The following is a 23,906-nucleotide window of genomic DNA, read 5'->3' on the forward strand; positions in this document are numbered from 1 at the left end:
ATTAATCAGCTGTAATTGGACTAAAGGGATAATACATCATAATGAATCATATTAATGTTGATAGGACTCCATTTGAGGAACCTTGACCATGTAATGCATACAGGGATAGAGAGATGGAGACAACGTCTGGAGAAAAGCTAGCAGTTCAAACAGACAAGATATACCCAGAATCAAATGCTAATGATCGGCAGATAAACAGGCAGCCTGAAAACAAAGCGAACAGAACTCTGCGGATGACTGAGCAAGCTGACTCACTCACTGTCCTGTGGCTAAACTGCAGCAGGGTGACTTTGGGCCGTTGTTTTACTGCATATGGAGCAAAGTGTGTGTCCTTGTGTGTGTAGCTGTTTTCATGAATAGTAAAGATAGAGTGCATGAATGTAGAAGTGAGGCCTCAAGAGATGTGAAGCATTAAGCATGACTCGATGTCACATCTTAATCACCCTTTTAGGATGACACAAAGACCCCAAAGGGGATGTTGTCTGTCAAATGTCACCTTGTTCTCTTTTTATTAGAGGTCATATAGATTCTCTTTGACTCATTGTGTAGCTCACTACTCTGTTTGAAAGACCTCTGACCAAAGCATGATGTGCAATCCCTGCAGCAATGACCAACTGACTAAAGCTCAAATTTCCTTTCTCAATGTTACTGACCTTGTCTATCATGTTTTAAACCAATTGAAATGATCTAAATAAAACCAGAGTCTTCACACAAAGTCTCTGCAATCATTTCTGCAGAAATTATTGGACCAGGCTTTTTTGTCTATCCGGAAAAAGGTTGTTCTTTTACTGCTGTGTAATAATTTTTCTAAAAAAAATGGAAGAGGTTTGCTTTTTTTTTAACACTTCCTCTTTTTGTTAGGGTTGACTTGGGGCTTAGTAAGCTCCTACTAGCATTACATATTCCTATTTCAAACTAAACTGGCTGCAGTTTTGTTGCATTGTTGATAATGTGAGTTCCAGGTTTGACATGAAAGAACAATGCATGAATAAGGGGAGGAATATGCTATGCGCTTTTCCAGTTTTCCTCTTTTTAGATAAAAACTGAACATTAACAGTCATAACATGGTGCACAACTAAATATGTGGGAAAAAAATGTCCAATGCATGAATGTGCAACAAGCCACTCGTTCATCCCTAACCAAATCACTTCCTATGTCTGCAATGAATCCCAATCTAGATAATTTAGAAGTGTGTCGCATTTTAAGTGTTGGTGTGTATGGGTGTGTCAGCAGCAATTCCACACACAGAAACATTGGCCTGATAATGAATATCCAACTGCTCTGTTTTTTTTCTCCCTCTGGTCAACTCATACTCCTCTTCTCCCTCCTCCTTCCAAATCCCTCAGCTCTCTGATCATTCCCTCAGCAGACCCTCCCCTTGTGTTTTTTTTTTTCTCAATTTGCTCTCCATATTCCTCAGTCAGTGGTGCTCATTTGGAAGATCAAGTTAGAAGTATTAAAACATTTTTGCTCAGAGCTCTGTAGCATACAGTTAGCTAAAAAGAGCAGAGGCAGGAGGAGAGAGTTCCCCAGGGGTAGTAGGGAACTGTCATGTCTGGAGTGCATTTACTGTAGATCACATTAAAGTGCTTTTCAGAGAAAAAGCCACACTACATACATTCACTATAGCTGATAATTGTTGTAGTCAATGTAATGTTTTATATCTTTGATACAGCTATCTGATTACCAAATATAAGACTACAAATGAAAAACCTAAAGACAATTTCAACCAGACAACCAAGACAAACACGGTTACAACAATTATGACAGGCAACGTGCTGTATACTGTAGAGGTAATAAAATAAACGATTAGGGTTTCAAGGTACAGCCTCACTTTACACATAGACTTGCTCAAGCCATCTGAGCCGTTAGCCGATCTTTGAAGAAACTCAGATTCAGTGTCCTTTATCTGTATGGGAAGTTCTCCAATTCAAACAACTGAAGGCTTTCAGTTCTTATAGAAAATACATTTGCAAAGCTCATGACTTACAGTATGACATCTCTATGTGGAGCACTGGAGCTGAAAGCACTTTACCTCCTGTATAGGTCCATGCAACAAAAACTCTGCGAAAACCTCAAACCATCAAGACCAGACTACAGTGAGGGGATCTGATGAGACCGCAGAGGGTTAATGACAGGAATGTTGTTCAGAGACCCTCAGAGTCCTGTTCATGTGAGTAACTGTAGAAGACAATTGTTAGTTGCCCACTCATCTGATTCCCAGTATACTGTGATGGCCCGTGGAAATAAAGCATCGTCAGATGATATAAATCACGGAGGAGGTGTCACACACACAAAAACATTCACAGAATTCAAACACGCTGTGATCCAGTATGTGGGCGAGAGCTGTCATATTCACTGTTGGATAATCAATTGAAGGTAAAGTCGTGAAGTTATACACAATAGGCTCGCTCTGATTTAAATAGAACTTTTTTTTTCTTATTGTGGTCTTGATATGGTTATTTACCCCACACTGAAGGTAAATGCAGCCATTTTTCTGCACACAGTAAGACAGAAAGGTATCAACGACTCCATTGGGACACATTTACAGGAGTCCTTTGCATAATAATTTGCAGCCCATTACCTAGTAAAATCCCCCTGATGTCCCATTAAAGACTGGTAACATGTCCAGTCTAATGTACTGTACCTGACAAACTGTTCCCTAAAAAATTATAAAGCTTTAAACTTGGAAAAAAAAAAAAGGAAAAATGTATCACTGAATTACAGTACATCTGGTTAGCTTTGTCAGCACAGCTCAGCAGCAGATAGGGTGGTCTTATCTGGGTGTCATGCCAGGGAATGACAGTGATCACACCCTGAGATGCATAAAAACACACACCCATCAAAACCATTAGAGTCTTATTATGTCAGTGGCCAATGTGAGTGTGGAGAGATGATCCAAAGACGCACAGAACACCACGAGCCAAGCTGAAAAAGATTCTTGCAGAATGAGTCACTCTCCTTCAGCCTCACAAGGTTACAAAATACTGCTGGACAACATCATCAACACAAAGAGCCTTAAGCTCATGAGAACATTAGAATACGATTTTTTTTTTTGTAAATTAACTGAAACATTGAAAATAAATTAATGTTAAGTATTTGCAAAGACAAATCATAACTTAATAATACTAAGGATTTGTTATTAATAATACTAAATAAATCAGCATTACCTGTTTCTATTTTTCATGCAACACTGGCATTATGAATGAAACTCTTGAGATAGTTTAATCCATTATGTTTCTTCCTACTGGCACAACTTTATTTGTTCTTTATAATAAACAATACTTGAATACTTCACCACAACAAAGGCTGTGTATGTTAGACTCATCTCTCCACTTTTAATGTAAAATAAACAAACTACACTACCAAACAGGACAAGTGTACTCTGTAAAATCCCTTTAAAGAGCTAAAATCATAAAAGTTCCCAGAAAGAGGATGTGACAATCATTTCTCACTTTTTTAGGCCTACTGACCTTTGAAGGGTAAAGTTTGATTATCTACAAGGACGTTTTAAAAAAAAAAATAATAATAATAATGTGTCTTAAATCTTTGCTCTTTTTCTGCTTCAGTAACCAACCGTGCTGCTCTCAGGTAAGCTCATGACTGGTTAAGATTAGAGACAATGCATGTGGTGAAAATCCTGAAACCTCATAAGGATACACACATTTTAACAAGTGTTTGCAGCAAAAAAACATCTTACTGTAAAAAAATGTTGCTCTCGCTGTTACCACTGTTACCACCCACCCTTCAACCTGCCACAGCCTGCTCAGTACTTGCGATTCAACAATTAATACAACGGTACCTCTGAACTCTCACTAATTAGACTTTCATGTCAGAGCGGCTTCCTGTAATTATGGCAGAGAGTGGCCATGGTGCTCCTGTGCTTACTGCAAACATTCATTAATTGCCAGCAGAGTTCTTTTAATACTGCTCCAGATAATCACTCACAGTTCAGATGCAAAACACAGTGATCAGAAGAGGGAAAACACTGCATGTTTGCTCGAAACATAGCATAAAGTAATGTGTAGCTGTTTTATGTGAAATGTTGGACATTTACTCTCTGTGTGTTTTCCATTTAAAAATACAACAGACGTAATGCACAGGCACATAGAGAGGGTCTGAAGGATGATTTATTGTGGAGGATGCTGTGGTTATTTACTTTAATCAACAAGCAGTCAGAAATGACAGAAACATAATGACTGCATCATGATAAATAAATATATGAGTACACTAAGAACAGCTGTGGAGGAAGGTGACCAGTGATTGGTAGAGGTGGGGTACAAAAATGAATTGGGTGACCAGTGGACAGGTGAGGAACCTTTTAAGAATCTTGCATATTAGTATTATAAGAAAAATAAAATGTGAAAATACATGTTTTATTGTCCTCCCTATACTAAAATATTTATCATATAATATTATTAGATGTCCATTTGAAACTCTCCACCTAATTCTTTTTTACATCTTTCAGGTGAATATTAACAATGAACACTGAATACCTTTTCATCATAAATGGCAAATAAAGCATCAGTATATATAATACTGTATGCTCTTTCTAAGATTTTACTGCACCTGGGGTGTATGCTGCTGTAATTACCGACACACACACACACACACACACGCTTGCGATGCCAAGAGAATATATTAATATCCTTCATGAGATATTCATGCAGGTCAGATGAACCTTTACAGTGTAGCAGGCCATTACATATTACACTAATTATTCTGTCTTTACACCTATGATTCTGTTTACAGTTAAAATCGGATTCTATTTTGTCTTTGTTGAGTTTATATGAATTCCTTGGTTTAAGTGCATTTTGACAAATTTCAATAGCAGATGATGGTTTTTTCCGAAAAGTTTCGTCAGCACTATGCAATCAGACAAGTAGCACAATCAGGTAGGTGCGTTTAGCTGTGCAGCCAGTGTGCATCCATATTATAGAGTGAAATGGCCATAAGATTAACCGTAACAAAGCGAGATATCAAAGCGCCTGGACATTATACAGGTACACAGAAAAGATAAACAAGAATGAGCTTGGTCATTAATAACTAATTTCGACAAATTTCATGACACCTATTTTGCCTAGAATTGTCCTTAGGTAAAACTCAGGGATGTGGGTATTGCATATAGAAAGTCCAGACATTATGTTATATGTCTTGTAATTATCTCCTAATTACGAGGTTCTGATTTCATTATAACACGTTTAAGTATTAAAATGTGTTTGTTTTTTGTGTTGCTGAATGCAATGCGCTTCCGTTGCATGCAGCTCATCGCTTTGTGCCAATATTAAAATATTGCGGCATTAGGCTACATCTCCCGACAAGACACGTTTGTACAAATGAAACCGCCGTCACTAGCTGTTCGCGTGTCAGTTTTCGATTTATTTACATGAAAATAAAGATAGAGGAATGATCTGTTAAAACTGAACCTAGATCTGTGGCTTCTGAGCCGACACTATAAAGATCTCGCGTGGCTTCCATCCCTCCTCTGCCATTACTTCTACAGAGAGGAAAGCAGAAAAGAGGTCTTACTCTGCTGTTATTTGACTTTTGAGAAAACAAATAAAACATTTTAACAGCTAATGGATGTAGTGTTCTCAAAAGTTGTTGTAGACAATCACGTATACTCTTGACCAGCCTTTTTCTCCTATATGCCTATTACTCTGGTTTTAGCAAACATACCTCCCAAACACGCGACAGTTTGGTAGCACTTTATTTTTTAAAATACATCAACTAGTGACAAGATGTGACTGTGTGGACCAGTGGTAGAGTTGTCGCCTTCAACCAGAAGGTCGGTGGTTTAATCACCAGCTCTTGCCAGCACATTTCCTATGTGTCCTTGGGCAAAACACGGCATATGAATTGGTATAGCTGACAATAACACTTTCAGCCCTTATCGTGTGATTAGGTAAGTGTGACTTGCGGTATAGATAGATCATGATCATGAAATGAAAAGACATATTTTGGTTTTGAAATACCCACATTGTTTTAGGTTGATACAATGAGATAAAAATGCAAAGCCTACTTAATGGACAGAAAGGGACGAGCCTTTTATCATTTTAATATCACACCAAGTTGTTATTTTTTTGTACACAATGCTGAAGCTGCCTTCCATAGTGTTTACTTGTTTGGAAAACTCAAAGCTATCATTATGAGGCGATGCGTGATATTAGATTGTAGACGCCCACTTTTTCCAACGCAGTTTTCCTAATCGTTTATTTTTAAATAAAAAAAGAGTAATACATCATCTTAATAGAACATCTTTGTTACTACAGTCCCCCCCCCCCTCCCTTTCCTCTCTCGGCTCTCCTCCCACTCCCTACTCCTCTCTCTCTCTCTCTCTGAGCTCGAGACTCTTCCCCCTCTCACTGCCTTCACAAGCTCCCTTGCCGAAACCTGCGAGTCGGCCAGTATAGCGCGAGCCTGTTCCCCCCTTCTCCCCTCGTCACTTCAGTCAACATGGCTACAGTGGTAACCTCGACCAGATTCACGGACGAATATCAGCTGTATGAGGAGCTCGGAAAGTAAGCGACCGTGACCCGCGCTGCTGCTGCTCTTGTTGCATTCAGAGTGTGTGCTTGTGTGGGTTTGCACGTTTGTCTCCTTTTGTGTGCGCTTACTTCAGTGTTGACAAGGTATGAGAGGGGCTGTCTGAAACACTGCAGGGGTATTAAGAGGCACCTTAGACAGGTCAGGTTGAGGTTTTGTATTTAATCCCCGAATGCGCATTTAAAGGTGCATCGCACCTTTTGGGCTTTCTCTTTAACAGAAAAGGTGTGAGACACGCGCGTCCTGGACCAACTTGTTTGTCAATTCATCTGCAAGTAGCACGCGCCGTTGCCTGGTGGCATCCTCGCGCTCGTGTTTAATCATTCAGCGCTGTGTTTTTGTGCATTTCTGAGCACACTGCAGGGAAACTGGAGGCTTTATGTCAAGCCACTAGAAAAAGACACGATTCCGGCTACAAACAAACAAACAAACACACAAACAAACACCAAGCGCTGCACATTATGAACATGCGATAATCTACTGCACTAAGGATTAATAACATGAGGAGGTTACTGCGTATATCCTGGCTACAAAGCCACTTTGTAACATCTAATCTCTGCGTGTGGCTAATAGAGCTGCTCCGCCCACCTATACAGCCGACAGCCGAGGTTAAAGGAGCAGTGCGTGAAATAACGCCAGCAATATTGGAAGACAGATGAATTCCTTCTTCATAAAAAAAAAGAAAAGAAAATTCTGTTAATTGGTTGTGATATTTATACATTTGAAAATATACATGTAATAATGGCATTTATATGCAGTATTATTCATCTTAATATAATTAACACTGAGAACCTCTATCACTTTGTGACTTCAAAAGGGAATTTTCTTCTAACAAAACCAACCTGTCCATTTTCTAACACTCAGTTCAGTCCTCTCTCATTGAATCTGACACCAGCATGACAAGTGGAGAGAGTTGAGCAACATCTAAGTTAGTTTTTAATGTTGGGTCAGAAAACTGTAGACAGCTCTGTGACAGTACACATTTTTTTCCTTTCTACAATCTCATACTGCCTCTGAGCCAAATCTTTACACTGTGGACGTGAAGTGACTGAAAAGCAACCCCAAGAAGCAAACGCACTCACAATTTGTTTAGCCACATTAAAACCATAAGCAGGATGAATTCGCAGCTGTGAACAGGAATGCATTCAAGAGCAGCATTGCATAACTAAACACTGCTGCCTATGGCTTAGCAACATTTTCTTTGATAGCAGCACTATCTCGTCCACGTTTACAGGCAGGTGGCTTGCAGAGTCTCGCAGGAGCTGAAATTCATATTAAACAGAATGCAGTTTATTTGCATGTCCTACATTATGACTATTACACATGCACTAAGCATAATGTCAATGCATAACTCCTACAGCCTTGAACCCCTCTCACCTTTCTTCACGTGAGCTAATAGTGAGCTCTCACCCTCTCCTGTCGAGTACGATCACCCAGGACCTCTTCTCACATCTCATACTCACAATATCAGACTGTATTAATTATGCATGCGACTTCCTCTGCTCTCTTTAGTTGTACGTGATTAATAGATGTCTTTCTTTTGTACGTCACAGTCTATTCACTTTCCCCTTTGACACACACAACCGGGATGCAGATTTTTGTCATACTTTTGAAATGATTTTACTCGTCTGTCATTCAGGTTCTTTTCTTTCTTTTTTTTCTTTTACTACAGGGGGGCCTTCTCTATCGTTCGACGATGTGTTAAGAAGTCCACTGGTCAGGAGTATGCTGCCAAAATTATTAACACAAAAAAGCTGTCAGCCAGAGGTAAGTGCATCTGATACTCCCATCGTGAAGCTCAGCATAGCGGGCAAGGAATCAACTTATTTATGCCAATTGTTGCTCAGGGAAGTCCGCTGAGCAGAAGGTTTGTTTAATTTCCTCAAGTGCAGTGATCCAGGGACTCCGTCATTCCTTGTAAGTGAAGATTTCTGGGAAGCTGGAGGTCTGCTGTTGTGGTTGGGTGGGACTCGGTGGTCTTTGGCTGTTGTGTGTGCAACCGTTTTTGGGTTTGTTGCGGTTACCGTTGGGTATGTACTTATGCCAGCTTGACCTTTTTTGCAAAATATCCTCGAGTTTGACCTCAGCATACGATGAGATAAAGTTTGTTTTGGATTTGACAACACTGCCCTTAAGAAAATGTTTTACTTCGATAATGTAATTGTGATTGTGATTGTACATGTATGTCAAACAAAGCGAACCCTGATGTCTACTGTGACCCGACGGTACGTCAGTCACAAAAAGCAAAGCTGGCAGGAAACTGAACAACTGCATACATAGATGAATGATCCTTGATTAGACTGATCTATTGTCGCTAAGTCTTTTTGAGCGCCGTTACCATTTCATGAGATTAGTCATTTGTTTGCAACTTGAAAGCCAAAACTTAAAAAAAAAAAAAATAATGACCCAAGTCTAAATATTCTTCTTTAGAATCTGTAGTTTGTTCAGAGTTCAGATATTTGCAGCGTCATCCAGCCTGTGTGTGAATGTGAGGTGTATGTGTGTCAGTGCAGTTTAACACACGTTGAAATACCACCACCTGTGCTTTAGCATTTTTGCAGCAGATTTGTTGTCGCTGTCATTGATCAGCCCATAACACTGTCTGATGTGTCAAAGCATTCCTTCTGCCATGCATCTGAATCCCTGCGTCTTTGTCTGTTGATTATTTTGATGTTTTTTTTCTTTTTTTTTTTCCATTTTGCACAGGATTTCCATGGATCTGTCACTGTATCTTCTTTCCTCTCACTGTCACAATACGCGGCAGACTGTGTGTGTGTGTGTGTGTGTGTGTGTGCGCGCGTCTTTGCTCTGAGAAAGCGTCAGAGCTGGGCCGCCATCGGGTTGAGTGATGACATGAGTCGCGGATCAGGGCCAGTTCTGGACTGATTGGGCTGCTCTTTTCCTCAGGGGAGGATGCAGACTGAATTGCTCTGTCTCGCTCTGTGCCTCTCTCAAACACCCCCACCCGAGTCATTTCCTTTCATTTTAAGTAGTTTTCTTCCTCCCTCTCACTCTGTTCGCTGTAAACAAAAGATTGATTTGAGGAAAGATCTTAAAACCTCTCTCACCAGGCAATTTCATCAAGTTTGTGTGTGTGTGTTTCTTGGCTATGGTCTGGAGCTAGTAACCCGGCAACAGCAGGGGTGAACCTCGTCATCCTATAGGCTGTCAGAGAGAGAGAGAGAGAGAGAGAGTGGTCACAATTATCACACATAGACGACTGCTCTTTCTCACTTTGAAACACAAAGACAGTTGCTCACATTTTTCTTCCCACCTACTTAACGGTTCTCACACTAAATGTGGACAAGGCCAGTCTGTGTACACTTTGTCATTGTGAAGTACACACACATTAGTCGGTTCTCCACAGCGCAGTGTCCTTAATCAGAGCTGAAATATGCTGGTGCTGCCAGCGTGTGTTTTAATTACAAATACAGGGAGCACATACTTTCTGTCTCAACCCCACACGTTCGCCACCTCGGAAGAACTGACGGAAAGACAAGAAGGATGAGTCAGGTTTTTTATCCGATCTTAATGTTTGATTCTCATATTTTAGACAGTTTTTTTTTTTTTTTTTTTAACGAGGTTTTTGATAATGAGATCTGGATTTGCTGAGATCAGCAGTCAGTTAATTAGACAGGTTTCAGCGAGGCTGCAGGCGAGCCAGAGGGATGAAGAGGAGAACAACGATGAACAAACAAACCTTCCATTGTAAACATCCATCGCAGTTTACAAATTCGGTTCAACTTTATCCCATCCAAATTTTCAAACATTTGCAAGTATGCAGTTTCTCTAATACCATGGTTTATTTCTCTTTCATATTTATATAAGGCTGCATTTGAACATTCAAAACATAAATCTACAAAAAAATAACCACAATCGATCCATTCAGTGAAACCAAGACATCCATAGATATCTATGAAAAAATCCTGTTGTCTGCAGAAGGTGTGACAATCACTTATATACATGCAGCAACATGTCCGATGTGTCCTTGGGCAAGACACTTTACCCCAAATTGCTCCCGCTGCTTTGTCTGCGGCGTATGAATGGGATTAGTTCTTTCTGATGGTTTTGCTACTTGGCCAACTCTGTCATCAGTGTGTGAATGCGTAGATGTGACACGCGGTGCAAACCTCACACGTCTTTAGCGATGGATCGAAAGTGAACGGACATAGACTCGTATCAGTACAGGATCTAAATAGATGATCAGTTACTGACGGCTGGCCGCTAGCTTGCTTGGAAGTTCAGGATGAAACACAACTGGGCAAAAAAACCCTGTTAAATAGGCCCACCGGGTATTTCATATCAGATAAAGATGACGATGTAGACAGAATATTTCTTGTGATCTGATTGGATCATCGGTTAACCTTTCCACGTATCGATCCGGAGCGATGGATCGTTGCAACTCCGCTCATTGCTTCACGATTAACGCGTTTAACGCTAGAATCACCATGTGATTAAAAGCAACAGAAGGCATCAACCAAAGCTAAACCAGCTCTGTTCACAGGGGTGATTCACCAACTGATCGTCACGGCACTCTTTGTAGTGTAATATATCCTCTCGTCTCTTGTCTCGTCTTAATGTTGAAAATCCCCGAAAATCAAAAAAGGTAAAATATTCGATTCAATATAAGACACTCTGTGTGTCTCTGTTCCTGTAGTGTTTGAAAACACTGATATACTGTAAATATTTTTGGTGGTTTGATGAATTTCGGAGTGTTGCTTTTTCTCGCGTGGTGTGTGCGTGCTTGATTGGCTGGTGGCGAGGTCAGCGATTACGGCTGGGTCGTGTGGCGTCACGTGCATGCACTCAGTCGCTCAAGCAGATACTGACAACCACACACACACACACACACACACACACACACACACACACACACACACACACACACACACACACGGTCTGTCACTTCCTCTGACATTCACACGTTTGAATCAACACCTGCTGAATGGCACACAGATCATAAACACTATTTAAAGTAAACTGACAAACAGTCTGACTCTTTTAGTGGGATAGATCTCATTAGTCATAGTTGAATTATCCTCAAACAACTACTTTGGATTGAGTGGAGCTGAAATAAAGAGGGTCTAACTATGTGTTGTGTCAGCACGCCTATAGTTGAAATGAAGTGATGCAGCTTCATTAAATATTTGGAGACAGACTTTTTCACTTTCTAAAAAGAGAGTCAGCATAAAGACCCTGAACAACCAGCCTGATATCATCAATCTGCCTACTAATGTTTGAAAGGTCTTTTTTTATCTGTCAACATATTATATCTAGTTTCTGTTGCAAGTGTTCCATAAAAGCAAAATTTAAAACCCCCCCCCCAAAAAACAGCAACCAATATTATGAATAGATCAGTTACTTCCTGAATTCTCTGCGGGCTTCCTGGTTACTAATACTTAAGCCACCGACATGACAAGTGACTCGATTTACAGAAGCCGATCATGTCAGTCATGGTTGTTCTGAGTTAGTCGTCACTACCTGATAAAAAAAAAAAAAAAAGCGTGGGAAGCAGAAGTTGATATAGGGAAGTGTGCCTGTGAGCTACTGTGACTTTTACGTTAGTGATGGAGGGCTCTCAGCCTTTAGTGCACTCTCTGATGGAAAGAGCACATAAAGTGTTCTCCTCTCTGTGGCTTTTATGATGAGACGGGACTTCTGCTCATCTGGTGTGGAGGCCTGAATTCGTTCTGTGTAAAGATAAACCAGAAGTCAGTGGTTAGGCTTCAAAAGAACAATGAAGGAAGTTTTTGGGAGATCTTTTCATATCTCCTTTTTGGCATTAGAATAAGAAAACCCCCCCAAATCCTGCATTTACATGTTTATCAGCACGTCAGCGTTTGCCTTTGCTTAAGCTGCTTTCACTGTCTGCACAGAAGACATCTCAGTTTAGTTCACTAAAGATCAGTTAATTGAATTAATGCACAATTCACAATGTCATCTACATTTTGATAGCACGCTCAATCATTTTAGATAAACAAGAAAAAGAGAGAAAAAGACTGAAATATGAGCTGTTCACCGGCCCGAGAAGACTTCATATTTACTGAAGTAAGAGCACATCTTTTACGTGAAACACTTGACTTGAACTCAATCTGTGTAGACATTAGAAACAAAAGAGACATTGTTGACAATGGGATATATCTTGGAGTTGATTTATGTTATTTTTAGCTTCAATTATGTCTGACGAATTGTGTGTATTTTTACACTGCTATTAGGTAAGGCCTTCTGATGTCAATGAAAGCGAGAAGGAGAGAGAGAGGGAGTAGAGGCAGGCGGACGGGCGGCGCTCGTCCTGCTGTTGAATTATTGAGCTGCAAGGCTGCTTGGCTCTTACTTGGACCAGAGCAGAGGAGTGAACCTTCACACTTGTTTTTTTTTTTTTTTTGCCTCTTTATCTTCATCAGATTTTTGGTGTCATGTGTCATTTCTCCCTCAGCCACTGTATCTTTGTCTCTCTTGTTTGTTTTTTTTCCTCTTCTTCTCTTTTTATCTTTTTAGACACAGTTTCCTGTCCCCCGTGTGTGCGTGTGCGTGTGCGTGTGTGTGTGTGTGTGTGTGTTTTCTCAGGCTTTTGGTGGGCTTCTGCACGCTGGAGGCTGATTGGCGGAGGGTAGATAAACGTAGCAGCCCAGTGAATGTTTAATGGGACCAACTGTGAATATTTGATGAAAGAGAGAGAGAGCCATATATGGGAAAGAGAGAAGGGCAGCTATAGTAAGAGAGTGTGAAGGATGGGATTACACAATTTAGAACATAAATAGTGGATTGCAACACATACATAACGTGGGTCTTCCTCCTGTCTTATGAAGGCTTTCAAACAACATTGTGTTGTTTTGTGTTTGTCATTCTGTCTTCTGTGGTCTCAGTGTATTTCTTCCAGGACTCCTCTCCTGTAATTTTCATACTGCCCTCTTTCTCTCTCTTTATCGGCTCACCATTATTCCCCCTGTCCAAAGCATATGGCATCGATAAAGAGCCAAATGTAATGAAATTTTAATTTGACATGTAGGGCTATGATGGTCCGAACAAGAAAAGTGATTAATCACAAGAAAGATGATTTCACTTTTTTTTTGACGGACAGAGAGACTTTAAGAAGAGACGGCTCAGGATGAAGTTTTTTTTTAAATTTATATATTTTTTTTAAAGATATGAGTTCGAACAACTTTTTTGATTTAAAAAAAAAAAAAAAAAGTTGCAATGGGGAACTGGTTATGCTCTTTTGATGGATCAGTGTTTCCTCTTGTTTTCTCTTCAGCTTTCTTTTCATAAAAAGGGCAAAATCCTAAAATGATTTTAGTAAGAACAAATATTATGTCCTTTTGTTTGCCACTGTTGGTCAACAAAACAGGATGTTTGACCATGAATAACTCCATCTTCGTGTGTGTGTGTGTGTGTGTGTAGGTGCGTGCGTGCGTGCGTCTGATCACATATTCACTGTCACCCTGTCAATCAAGCAGCTTGTCTCCATGGTAACAGCTAGTTTACATGCAGCCTATGCTTCACTCCTGACAGCCAAAATGATCTTGTGCCTTGTACAATTATTAGAAACATAGTGAAATAGTATTTACTGTGTTTAGCCAATCAAATGTTGTTGTTTTTTTCCTTGCAGTAAAAACTGACTTTTTTGTGTGATCTAATCTGAATGTTTCATTAACTGGATGTAGTTGAGTCAAATGAACATGTTAACAGGTGTTGAGCAGTAATGCTAATACTGATGCAGCTATAAGTCTCAAGTCTTTTGAATCCGTTTGGTTGGGAGAGAAAGTTTCTCAGTGGCCCCTCTTTAACACGCTCCTGACAGACGTATGTGTGGACGTATAGCAGGAAGAGGTCAAAACTCATCTGGCACTTGGAGTATAGAGAACGTCCTACGAAGCTGGTTATCAACCTGATAGGTCAACCCAGGGTTACCAAGAGCGCGTTCACATAAAAGGGCGTCGTTACCTTCATTTAACCTATCACAATCATCGGCAGATGGGCATGTCTACAAACTGTAATCAAACTGTATTAACTACATAAATAGCTTTAAGACAAACAGGCTAAGTTACACAGCTGCTACAGCAACAAATGCAGGAAAGACAAAAAAGGACGACAAAACCTGCTCCAGAGCAGGTTAGGTTTGGAGGCAGCGTAAGTTACCGTGGCGATAAACCCAGGTAAGAAGCGAACGGCCCTCGTAGGTCTGAAAACCCAGGGTTAACACTGAATTTACCTCGATCATCTTAAATCCTGCTTCGCGGTACAGGCCCCTGGTCCTCATCATAAAAAGCACAGGGAATAACTCCTTGTCATTGGAGGACATTTGCCACCAAAGTGTCCTCTCTGATGCGTCTGTTGTCTACATCACATGTTGTTGTTTAATAACTTTGCTCCCTGAGCAATGGGCTCCAATGCAAATTCAATCAAATGGTCTTTTACTCTATGGAGTGTCTTTTGAATTTGAACAGGTTAGAAACCACATTGGGCCTCGTGTATGACAAAGAGCTGTTAGCATCCATAGTGAGTGTGCTTTTAACACATTCTTAGCTTCTGATGCAATGTTTGCCATCCATAAGTAATAGGTTTTGAAGTATGGGGCTTTGACCCGTCATTAGCCATCCATGGAGCTGGTTTAATAATGAGATGTTCAGTTTGAAGTCGAAACGACGCGCAAGTGAAATCCACTTGATGACACCTGAAGTCTAACAAGGAGTGGAGTCTTTTGCATACTTCCTCTGAGTATTGTAGTTGCTTTGAGGTTTCATGTAAGGTGATATTGCCAAATCATTCCTTAATGGTTATGAGCTCCATGTCTCCAAACACGGCTCTGTCTGCCTCACTTACCGTCTTTTATCACGTCGTTCTTTTTCTCACATGTCACTCATCAGTCTACTTTAAAAGGCGGCTAATATTGATCAAGGCTACAGCATGCCACTTCACATATCCCATCGTCATTATTTATCAGCGTATATACACTATATATATATATATATATGCATGTATGTGTGTTTGTGTGTATATGTATAGTGTAAAGTGAATATACATATATATTCACTTTACAAGATGTAAACCAGGTGCAACAGAACCCGGAAAACATACTGCCATCCACATTTGGGTGTAAACACAAAGAAAGAAAATAAAATGATCTGTGCAAATATTTGTTCACCTTTTGTCCTCATTATTATCTCTATTGGCTAAGTTCTCTTTGCATAAGGCTTCTGTTTCCCAACAGGAGGATGTTTAACCAGCCACTCACAAACACACACTACATTGCTCACACATTCACACACATACTGTACATACACGCAGTCGATTGTCCTGCTGTCAGTGCCACAGGTCTTCCTCAACAAAAGACGGCTGTCTGCAGCCTCTCAGCCAACTTAAAAGTGTTTGATTATGTCCAGTCAAAGCTGCTCTCTATGTTTTTAAACCGTTTGTAGTGTCCTAATAAATGGAGTCAAGTGTGTTATGACCTTACCGTTCAGTTGGAGTGCATGGTCCTGTCGACACCGGCACAGATTGCATTTTTTATTGCTTTCAAGGTCACAACCAAAACAGTCCTTCAGAATACAATAATTCTATTCACAGCAAACTCTGTTGATCCACTTTTGTTGTTAAATGCTGATGATGCACCACCAGTGGATTAAAACGACAACATGAGCTGCCTCATCGACAGGAACATTTATTGCCAGCACATATTGTGTGAGTGATGCCGAGATGTGAGGACTTTAGATTTAAATAAAGTGATGTGTGGAATATTATCTCACCCTAAAACTTCAGTGAGGAGCTCCCATTTTAGTGCCAACCTTTGCATCTCCTGGGACTAAAGTGAATCTTCTCGCAGCTGATATTTGTAACTTAGCGTTTCTGAGGTCTAGTTGCGGCATCAGTCGTCATTTTAAACGGTTTGATTTTCGGGCTAAATCTCAGCAGTTTTTTCAGTGACCCCTTATGGTGATGAATTGTACAAGTTTGTGCCCATCTGAATATTTGGGCACACTGGTATACACTGCTCAGTGAGCATTGTAATCCTTCACTGTTTAATCAAGCCAATAGAGCATCTGATTACGTTTGTCTATTTACACACAACAAATGGGACTTGATCTATCTACGGTAGTACAAAACAAATAGTGAACATCATGTCTTTTTGTAGCTTAAACTGGTAGAGCCAACCTGAAAGGAGCAAGAAGTTTAGTATTCCTGTGGAGCGATCCCTGCTCAGCTGTCAGACTTTACCTCTGGATGTGTCTGTTCATGTGTGTGTCTTTGTGCCTCACCCAAAGGACTGAGTGTTTGAACACACTGAGGAGGTCATTGTTCCATCCCGAATGAATGTTTAATGTTTGACCATTCTCAAGGCTGATGCTTATCTCATCAGTGATGATCATTTAAGCGAGGACTAAGGCTGCACTCCAACACATCGAGGCTGGGAACAATGTGTTATGTAGGTGCTGGGATACAGGAGGTGCCGATGTTGGCAAAGTCTAAGTGCTCATTTGGAGGTCATCATCACAAACTTTTACAAACAAATTTGAAGCAAGAGCTACTCACTTCAACTATTCAAATACGGAGCACAACATGTAGGCTCAGTTGTTGACAAAAAGTCAAAAAAGATTCAAAAATCAGGCAGAGGAGTTGTAATAAATGTACCTATAATCTCACGATGGGTTAAGCTCACAAGTGTCATGTTTTCATTTTTTACAGACCTTTACACGCCGGGCAGCTTTTGCTCTGATCAATATTCTAAAAGAAGAGTCAAACTAACGTTAGTGTGGGGTCACTGGAATGAAATAAAAAGATCCTTCATGATGCATGGATTCATTGATTTTAAATATGGCTGCCTGGAACAGGTTTGAAACCTGGAAGAACAAAACTTTATTGAACTTTCTCGTGTAAAGCCCATAACCCACACCTGACTGTTGCATGTTGACATACAGATGTGATGTCATGCTAGTATACTGTGTAAGGACTTGTGTGTCAGTGTTGGTGTTGAGTCAGCAGCCGAGTTCTTTCCTCAGCGTTCTTATCATTTGAAAAAGGTTGGTGTTATTGATGTAGGCCTGATGAAGGTCACAGAGCAGGAAAAGGACACGGAGGGACCCTGAGAGAGACCAGTCACAGAGAGCTTTGTTCTGGGATACAGGTGTGTGAGGAAGGTTGCTGTCTCCACTTCCAGAGATCACCACAGTCAGTGACAGTTTGTGCAGGAGAAAGATCCAACTCTGAAAGTTTTAACAACAGTCCTGTTAGAGATGAATCAAAACTGTTATTGTTAGTGATGTTTTATTGAGAAATGTGTTTGAGTAATGTTTATCAAGTGTTCTAGGGCTGAAAACAATTTAATTCTTAAATAAGTGAAAAATGTTAACAAATAAAAATAAATATAAAAATACATCAAATATAAAAACAAAGCAAAGATGTCAAAAACATTTGATGTCGAAGCTTTTTCCAAAATAAACTATTAACAAATAAAGCTCTTTAAAGATAAACTTTCTGCTCTGGGAAAGACAAACATATTTTCACTCTTAGTTTTGTAATGATCATTTTCAACTCATAACAAGTTTTTCAGTCAAGAGTTTTCTGTCTTCTATATTTAAAAATATAGAAGACAGCATGATGAGCTTTAAATGTGGAAATACCTGATGGGTGCGTCGCGTCCAGCTTGGTTCAGTTTAGAAAACAGCTGGTGCGTACGTTCATCCCGTGGCGACATTGAACTCATTCTACTCACTCTTCCTGCACACAGGTCAGCCGCTCTTTGTGTTTGTGCTGCTGTTAGCTGGCCTGTTCACCTCTCACCATTTACTGCAAGAATGAGCTCTGTTCATTGTAAACGCAGTCAACCTTTAACAAAGACGCAGGACGGTCTGTCGCTGTGTTTGTTGTCTCTTTGGTCAGATTGATTTTAATCACTAAACGCTGAGGAGGAGATGGTCTCGCCCAGCGGGTCAGCACATCGTCGTTTAAACTTTACAACGACTCACTAGTGTTTCCTATAGCATGCTTAATAATATGAGGCAAAACCTCCCTCTTATCTCTCATTGTGTTTTTCAGTTCAGTGTGTGATGGTGCTAAACTGATACCTCTCAGACTCCAACACACTCAGAAACATGACTGGGCATATTGTTGCGTTTAATTTAAGAATGGAAAGGGTTATAAACTTTGATATACAAACATTTATTGGTGATCAGTTTAATCTGAACTACATGACTATTTCAAATTTCAAATGCATAACTTGTGTTCGGAGCAAAATTTAAAAGAACGAGAGCCAGCCATGAAGTCAGAAAATAACTTGAATTACTTGTTTTGACGGTAAACTAAGTATACACCGTATCAGTTAAACATTAACAATTTAGCTGAACTATTTTGAGCATGGCAGCATCGTGACTTTTTAACATTGACCTTAAAGCACCTTTGTGCCGAAGAAAAACCTCAAAGTAGTGAAAGTTTGTCTTCAGATTGTCATCCCAAATCCATTTCTGCTGCATCATGATCGTTCCAATATAGATGTTAGGAAGATTTCAAAGTAATCGGATGTCTCTGTGCGTGTGCTCACTCACATTTCAGTCACTTTTCAATTGTGCCCCCCCCCCCCCCCCCCTTAAAAGCAACTGTCAGCAACCCATGCAAATGAGTTGCTGATGTCTGGGCACATAAAGTTGATTTGACCAGTTTGAAATAACAGTGCAGCCACACTGTCTAAAGATTGGGTAAAGGAATGAAATCTAATTTTCTGCCGTCTGAACAAAGCCAAGTCTTGTCCTTTCTTTTGACGTATCTTCTACTTTATTCCTCTTGGCTGAGCTGTGGCACTGCACTGTCTGTCCCTGGGCTCCTATGGAGCAGAACTGGTGTCTGTCTCTGTCTAATTAGCATACTGCAAGGGGCAGCTGAAAAGTAGAATGGACCTACAAAGTTAATAAATCAAATAAAAAAGAATAAAAGAAGAACCCACTGTCTCCTGTTATTTACAGTCTAAAGGATTGTTGTCTTCAGAATTGACGTAACGGTCCCTTCTTCATCACTGTCCTCCTCGTCGTGTTTAATGCTGCTCGAGGAAGCACCATGATCATCGGCTCAAAGACTCCACACTGACCTCTCACAGCAGCAGGACTGTCTGACTTGGGTCATTTGTTGATGGTTAAAGCCGTGACCGAAAGGAAAGAATCAGCTTCCTCATTTCTCTGTACGCCTCCATCTGTCACACTTTCTCTGTTTCTGCGTCTCACTTTCTGTCTCATTGGGTCTCTGTGCTTGCTGATGCAGGGCGGGCCGGGTCAGTGTGATTCAGGGCTGTAAGCCGGCGGAGGATTGGATTTATTTATAGACTTGTCTGCTCTGGGCCACACTGACCAAGGTCTCTCTGTCTGTCACTCAAATGTCTTAAACCAGTGGGGCTTCCCTCGATCTTGACTTACCGTCAAATAGAAAAAATTAAACTCGCAAAATCCTCAACTCAAGCTCGTGTCTTAAAATCCAAGTGCTCATCCAGTGTTCCTACTTTTCTTCTAAGAAGGGAACAATCAGGTGAAAACATTTCCCTTTTGATTCATGCATTGCTCCGAAGAGGGGAACTAAGAAGAAGCCCTATATAAATAATTCATTAATTTACCTTTTGTTTATATTAACTTGTCTATAAAATGTTCAAACGTGGGACTGAATTCACTCGAGTTGCTTGAGCTACAGTTAGTTATTTAAAATTCCTTGGAACGCTTCGCTATCAAAAGTTGACAATCACAACATAATAATAATATGAGAAGAAAAGATAAATAAAGCATTTAACAACGGCATCTCGGGTTAGTTCGGCTCCGTCACTGAAAGGATCTGTTTGTGTTTTACACGCACACGCACGAGAAAACACTGAAGGGGAGATAATGAGCCAACAGAGGTGCTCCACACACCTGACACCACACTGAGTCGAATCCTTAACCAGGTTCAGTTACAAGAGTGAGTGACCTCACAGTTAGTGAACTTAATAATCATTCAGCTTTATTAAAAATCTCGGCGAATTGTCGCTCTGCTTAAGCTCTAATTTTTTTCACAATAAAAGCTCCCAACTATTAGTTTGTTGAAGTGCTTATATTATGAAAAAGTAACATCTGGAAATGTTTTTTTTTAATTGTTTAAAAGCAGCAGGATCTTCACACACACACACACACACACACACACACACACACACACACACTCGCACACTCACACAACACGTGCTGTTGTGTTCCGTCATCTCCTCTTAACAAAGATCCTGTACCGCCTGACTTGGACCAACCGTTACCCCCCCTGACATTTATCGAACGCGGGACATTACAGTCTCATAATGAAAAGAGGCTTCTGTGTCATCGCGTCCCCCAAAACGAAATCCAACAAATCTGGAGCTGTTGATGAAAACTTCTTAACAGACAGTTTAGGGTGCCGTCAGGGCCGTGGTTCTCAACCGATCCATCCTCAGGACCCAACAACAACTCCTCAATGGGAAACCACGACTCCGATTTCTTTTCTTTTATTGATTGAAAAATAGAAATCTGACCAACGAACACACTTCAACCGCTGAAGTGCACACAGATTGTCTCTAATACAACTGTTTGTCAAGTTTGCACTTACATCCACTCGTGATTCTGTTGTGTCAAAAGTCTTTACCCAGATCTTTGTATCAGAGTTTGACTGCAGCCTGAGCACTGCTCACATTTGGTTTGAGTGCTCCTAAATCTTTTTTTTTTGGTCATATTCAGCCCCATCAATCAAACCAAAACTCTCTCTCACACACACACACACACACACACACACACACACACACACACACGCACACACACGCACACACACGCACACACACGCACACACGCACACACACACACACACACACACACACACACACACACACACACACACACACACACACACACACACACACACACGCAGAGTCAGGCAGCTAAGCACATTGGTCCAAAGATTAGGTGTGTGACATTTCACTGTGTAAAGCTATTTAGTAGCGAAGCAGGCCACAGATGTCTGTCTTATCTAACGGCATTAGTACATGACACCCGAAACAAACACACACACACACACACACACATTTTATTGCTGGCACGTTTGTGTCTGATTTTTAATACGCATTCTTAAAAACACGAGAGATGAGATGAATCCACCATACAGAGCCACAAACTTTTTGTATGGGCTCTGCTGTATCTGCATGTAATATATGTTGATGTCCGTTCATAATTCTTTAAAAAAAAATTTTTTTTTACACATTTATTTGCACATATTGACATATGTTGTTATTGACACTTTTCCAGCGTATTGAGAACCTCCGCATGACAGTGTTTGTATTATGACTGTATTGTTGGGTTAGCTGTAAAGAAAGCTGTGCAAGGACTTAAAGTAGCTCTGCTTTATAATAGAAGTTCTTTAAAGGTGCTGTGTGTGTGTGCTGGTTGTGTCTAATAAGCTTCCCATCATGTTAATATCCTGCTCTGGTTGCAGGTTGCCAGGTCAGCTTCAGTCAGACAATGAAGAGTGGAACATGGCAACCAGGCACTTTTGTTGACTCTGCTCTGTTTCTGACGGAGCCTGAGGAGAGGGGACGTTGACGAAACTGCAGACTGACACGTTGACTATTTAAAGAAGTGTTGGTGACAGTTATCTTGACACAGTCGGACAGACCTGCGACATGAATGTATTTTTTTCTACCGCTTGTAAAAACCTGGTGGTGTATCATTGTATGAATGAAACTTTCACATTCCTTGTAAAATGCCTGGTATGGTATGGCTACTCTTTTTGTGAGAAAAATATGAAGTGCACGAGATGACTGGTGCAACTCAAAGTAAAAATCGCAACCTTGTGCGCTATCACCTACTGTTCATAAATTCAGCAAATGTGCAGACAGCGGGGACCAGATGAACCACATATAAACGTGTCATCAAAGCAAACAAAAAATAAAATAAATCAATCTGATAGTTAACAGGAAAAGTGTTTAGGGTATCTCCTCCCTGTGCTCGGTTAGTTGACAGTTTATTCTATGGTGAGTCCCTTCCCCCGCAGGCTGAAGTTAATTGATGTACATGAGGGAATGGATCATTTTTCAAACAGTGTATGTGGTCTGAAAGAAGCCATCCATCCATCCATCCTCTGCTCAGTCTGTTCAGAGCATCTAGATGAGATAGTAATAAGGGACGGGCTGGATGGATAAATAAATATGATGATGTGCCAACCGCTCAATCTATGGGCTAAGTGCTGTGTGTGTTTTTCCTTTCAGAGCAGGCACGATATCACAGCGTGTCTGTGGAAAACTCTTGAACGTTTACGTGCGTGTGTGAGTTGGTGAACAATTCATGGGTTTAGTATCTATTACTGAAAGATCAGGCGCGAGTGCAACTTCACAAGATTGAGAGGATTTCTCTGAAAAGTGTCTGCTCGAGGTTCACTGTAAAGATGAAAAGTGAGGACAAGGACGCTTTTCATTACTTCTGTTTCTATTAGAGAATGCCTCTTCTTCTTCTTCTTCTTCTTCTTCTTCTTCTTCTTCTTCTTATTCCTATTCCTATTCCTATTCTTCCTATTCCTATTCTTCTTCCTATTCTTATTCTTATTATTCTCCCCCTCCTTCTCTACTGTTCCTGATTTGTTTAAGGGCCTTCAGTACATTTCACCTCAGCTTCTCTGACATGATTACAGTACAGGAAGTGCACAATGTTTCTTGTCTTTTCTCCACTGTTAGTCCTTTTGAACCATGTATTTATTATCTTTCTTTCTGTTTTTTTTAGTGAGTTTTTTGGAATTTCTAATCATCCAGCTGCCAAGACTGTCCGTGTTCACCGGCATAATGCAGAAGTCATCTCAGGCCAGCATAGAAAAATAGTCCTGTTTTAGCTCGCAGATCCAACTTCTAATAATACAAGCAGCCAAAATAGCCTGTTAAGGCTCTGGGTAGAAGTCTGAAGAATGTCTGCTGAATCCTTTGATTTCTCATCCTGTGAACACACGGGTCAGGTGAAATCTTGTGGCCGTGGTTTTTTTTTTTTTTTGTCTGTATGAACAGTATTTGTGTGAGGTCTAAACCAAAGCTTGGATATTGAACCAAACAGGATAAGCTGACATTAACATTTGTTTAAACGGAGGCGTGCAGGAAGAAGCTGCAGTTGATTGGTTTAGCCCTAAGGGTCGTCGGTTTAGCAGGGCATAGTTTTGATCCCGTTTCCTTCCAGGTCTGGAGTTAAATCAAGTTTTGTTTGAAGTCTAATACAACGGAGCAATTCCTTACATTTAAAATGAAAACGTTATCCTAACATTTATTCGTTTGCTTGATGGATACATCAGTAAGTTGACAGTAAATCAGTTTTAGAGCTAATCGGCACCTTTGAGATTGAGCAGGACTACAGAGTACACATCAA

General features: G+C 40.4%; 1 protein-coding gene across 14 annotated transcripts in view; it reads left to right on the forward strand.

Moving 5' to 3' along the window:
• The first annotated feature begins 6,291 nt into the window (after positions 1 to 6,291).
• Positions 6,292 to 23,906, forward strand: part of camk2g2 (calcium/calmodulin-dependent protein kinase (CaM kinase) II gamma 2) — a 46,967-nt gene continuing 29,352 nt past the window's right edge. For 5 of the 14 annotated variants that reach the window (XM_079362794.1, XM_079362793.1, XM_079362795.1 and 2 more), the window contains exons 1-2: positions 6,297 to 6,521; positions 8,219 to 8,313. In XM_079362794.1, the coding sequence (XP_079218920.1) occupies positions 6,457 to 6,521; positions 8,219 to 8,313 (160 nt within the window). In that variant the 5' untranslated portion in view covers positions 6,297 to 6,456. Of the gene's footprint in view, positions 6,522 to 8,218; positions 8,314 to 23,906 lie in introns of all 14 variants that reach the window. The other 9 variants (XM_079362798.1, XM_079362786.1, XM_079362787.1 and 6 more) reach the window with 4 other exon arrangements.

This window comes from Symphodus melops, assembly GCF_947650265.1.
Source record: "Symphodus melops genome assembly, chromosome: 15".
Lineage (NCBI taxonomy): Eukaryota > Metazoa > Chordata > Actinopteri > Labriformes > Labridae > Symphodus > Symphodus melops.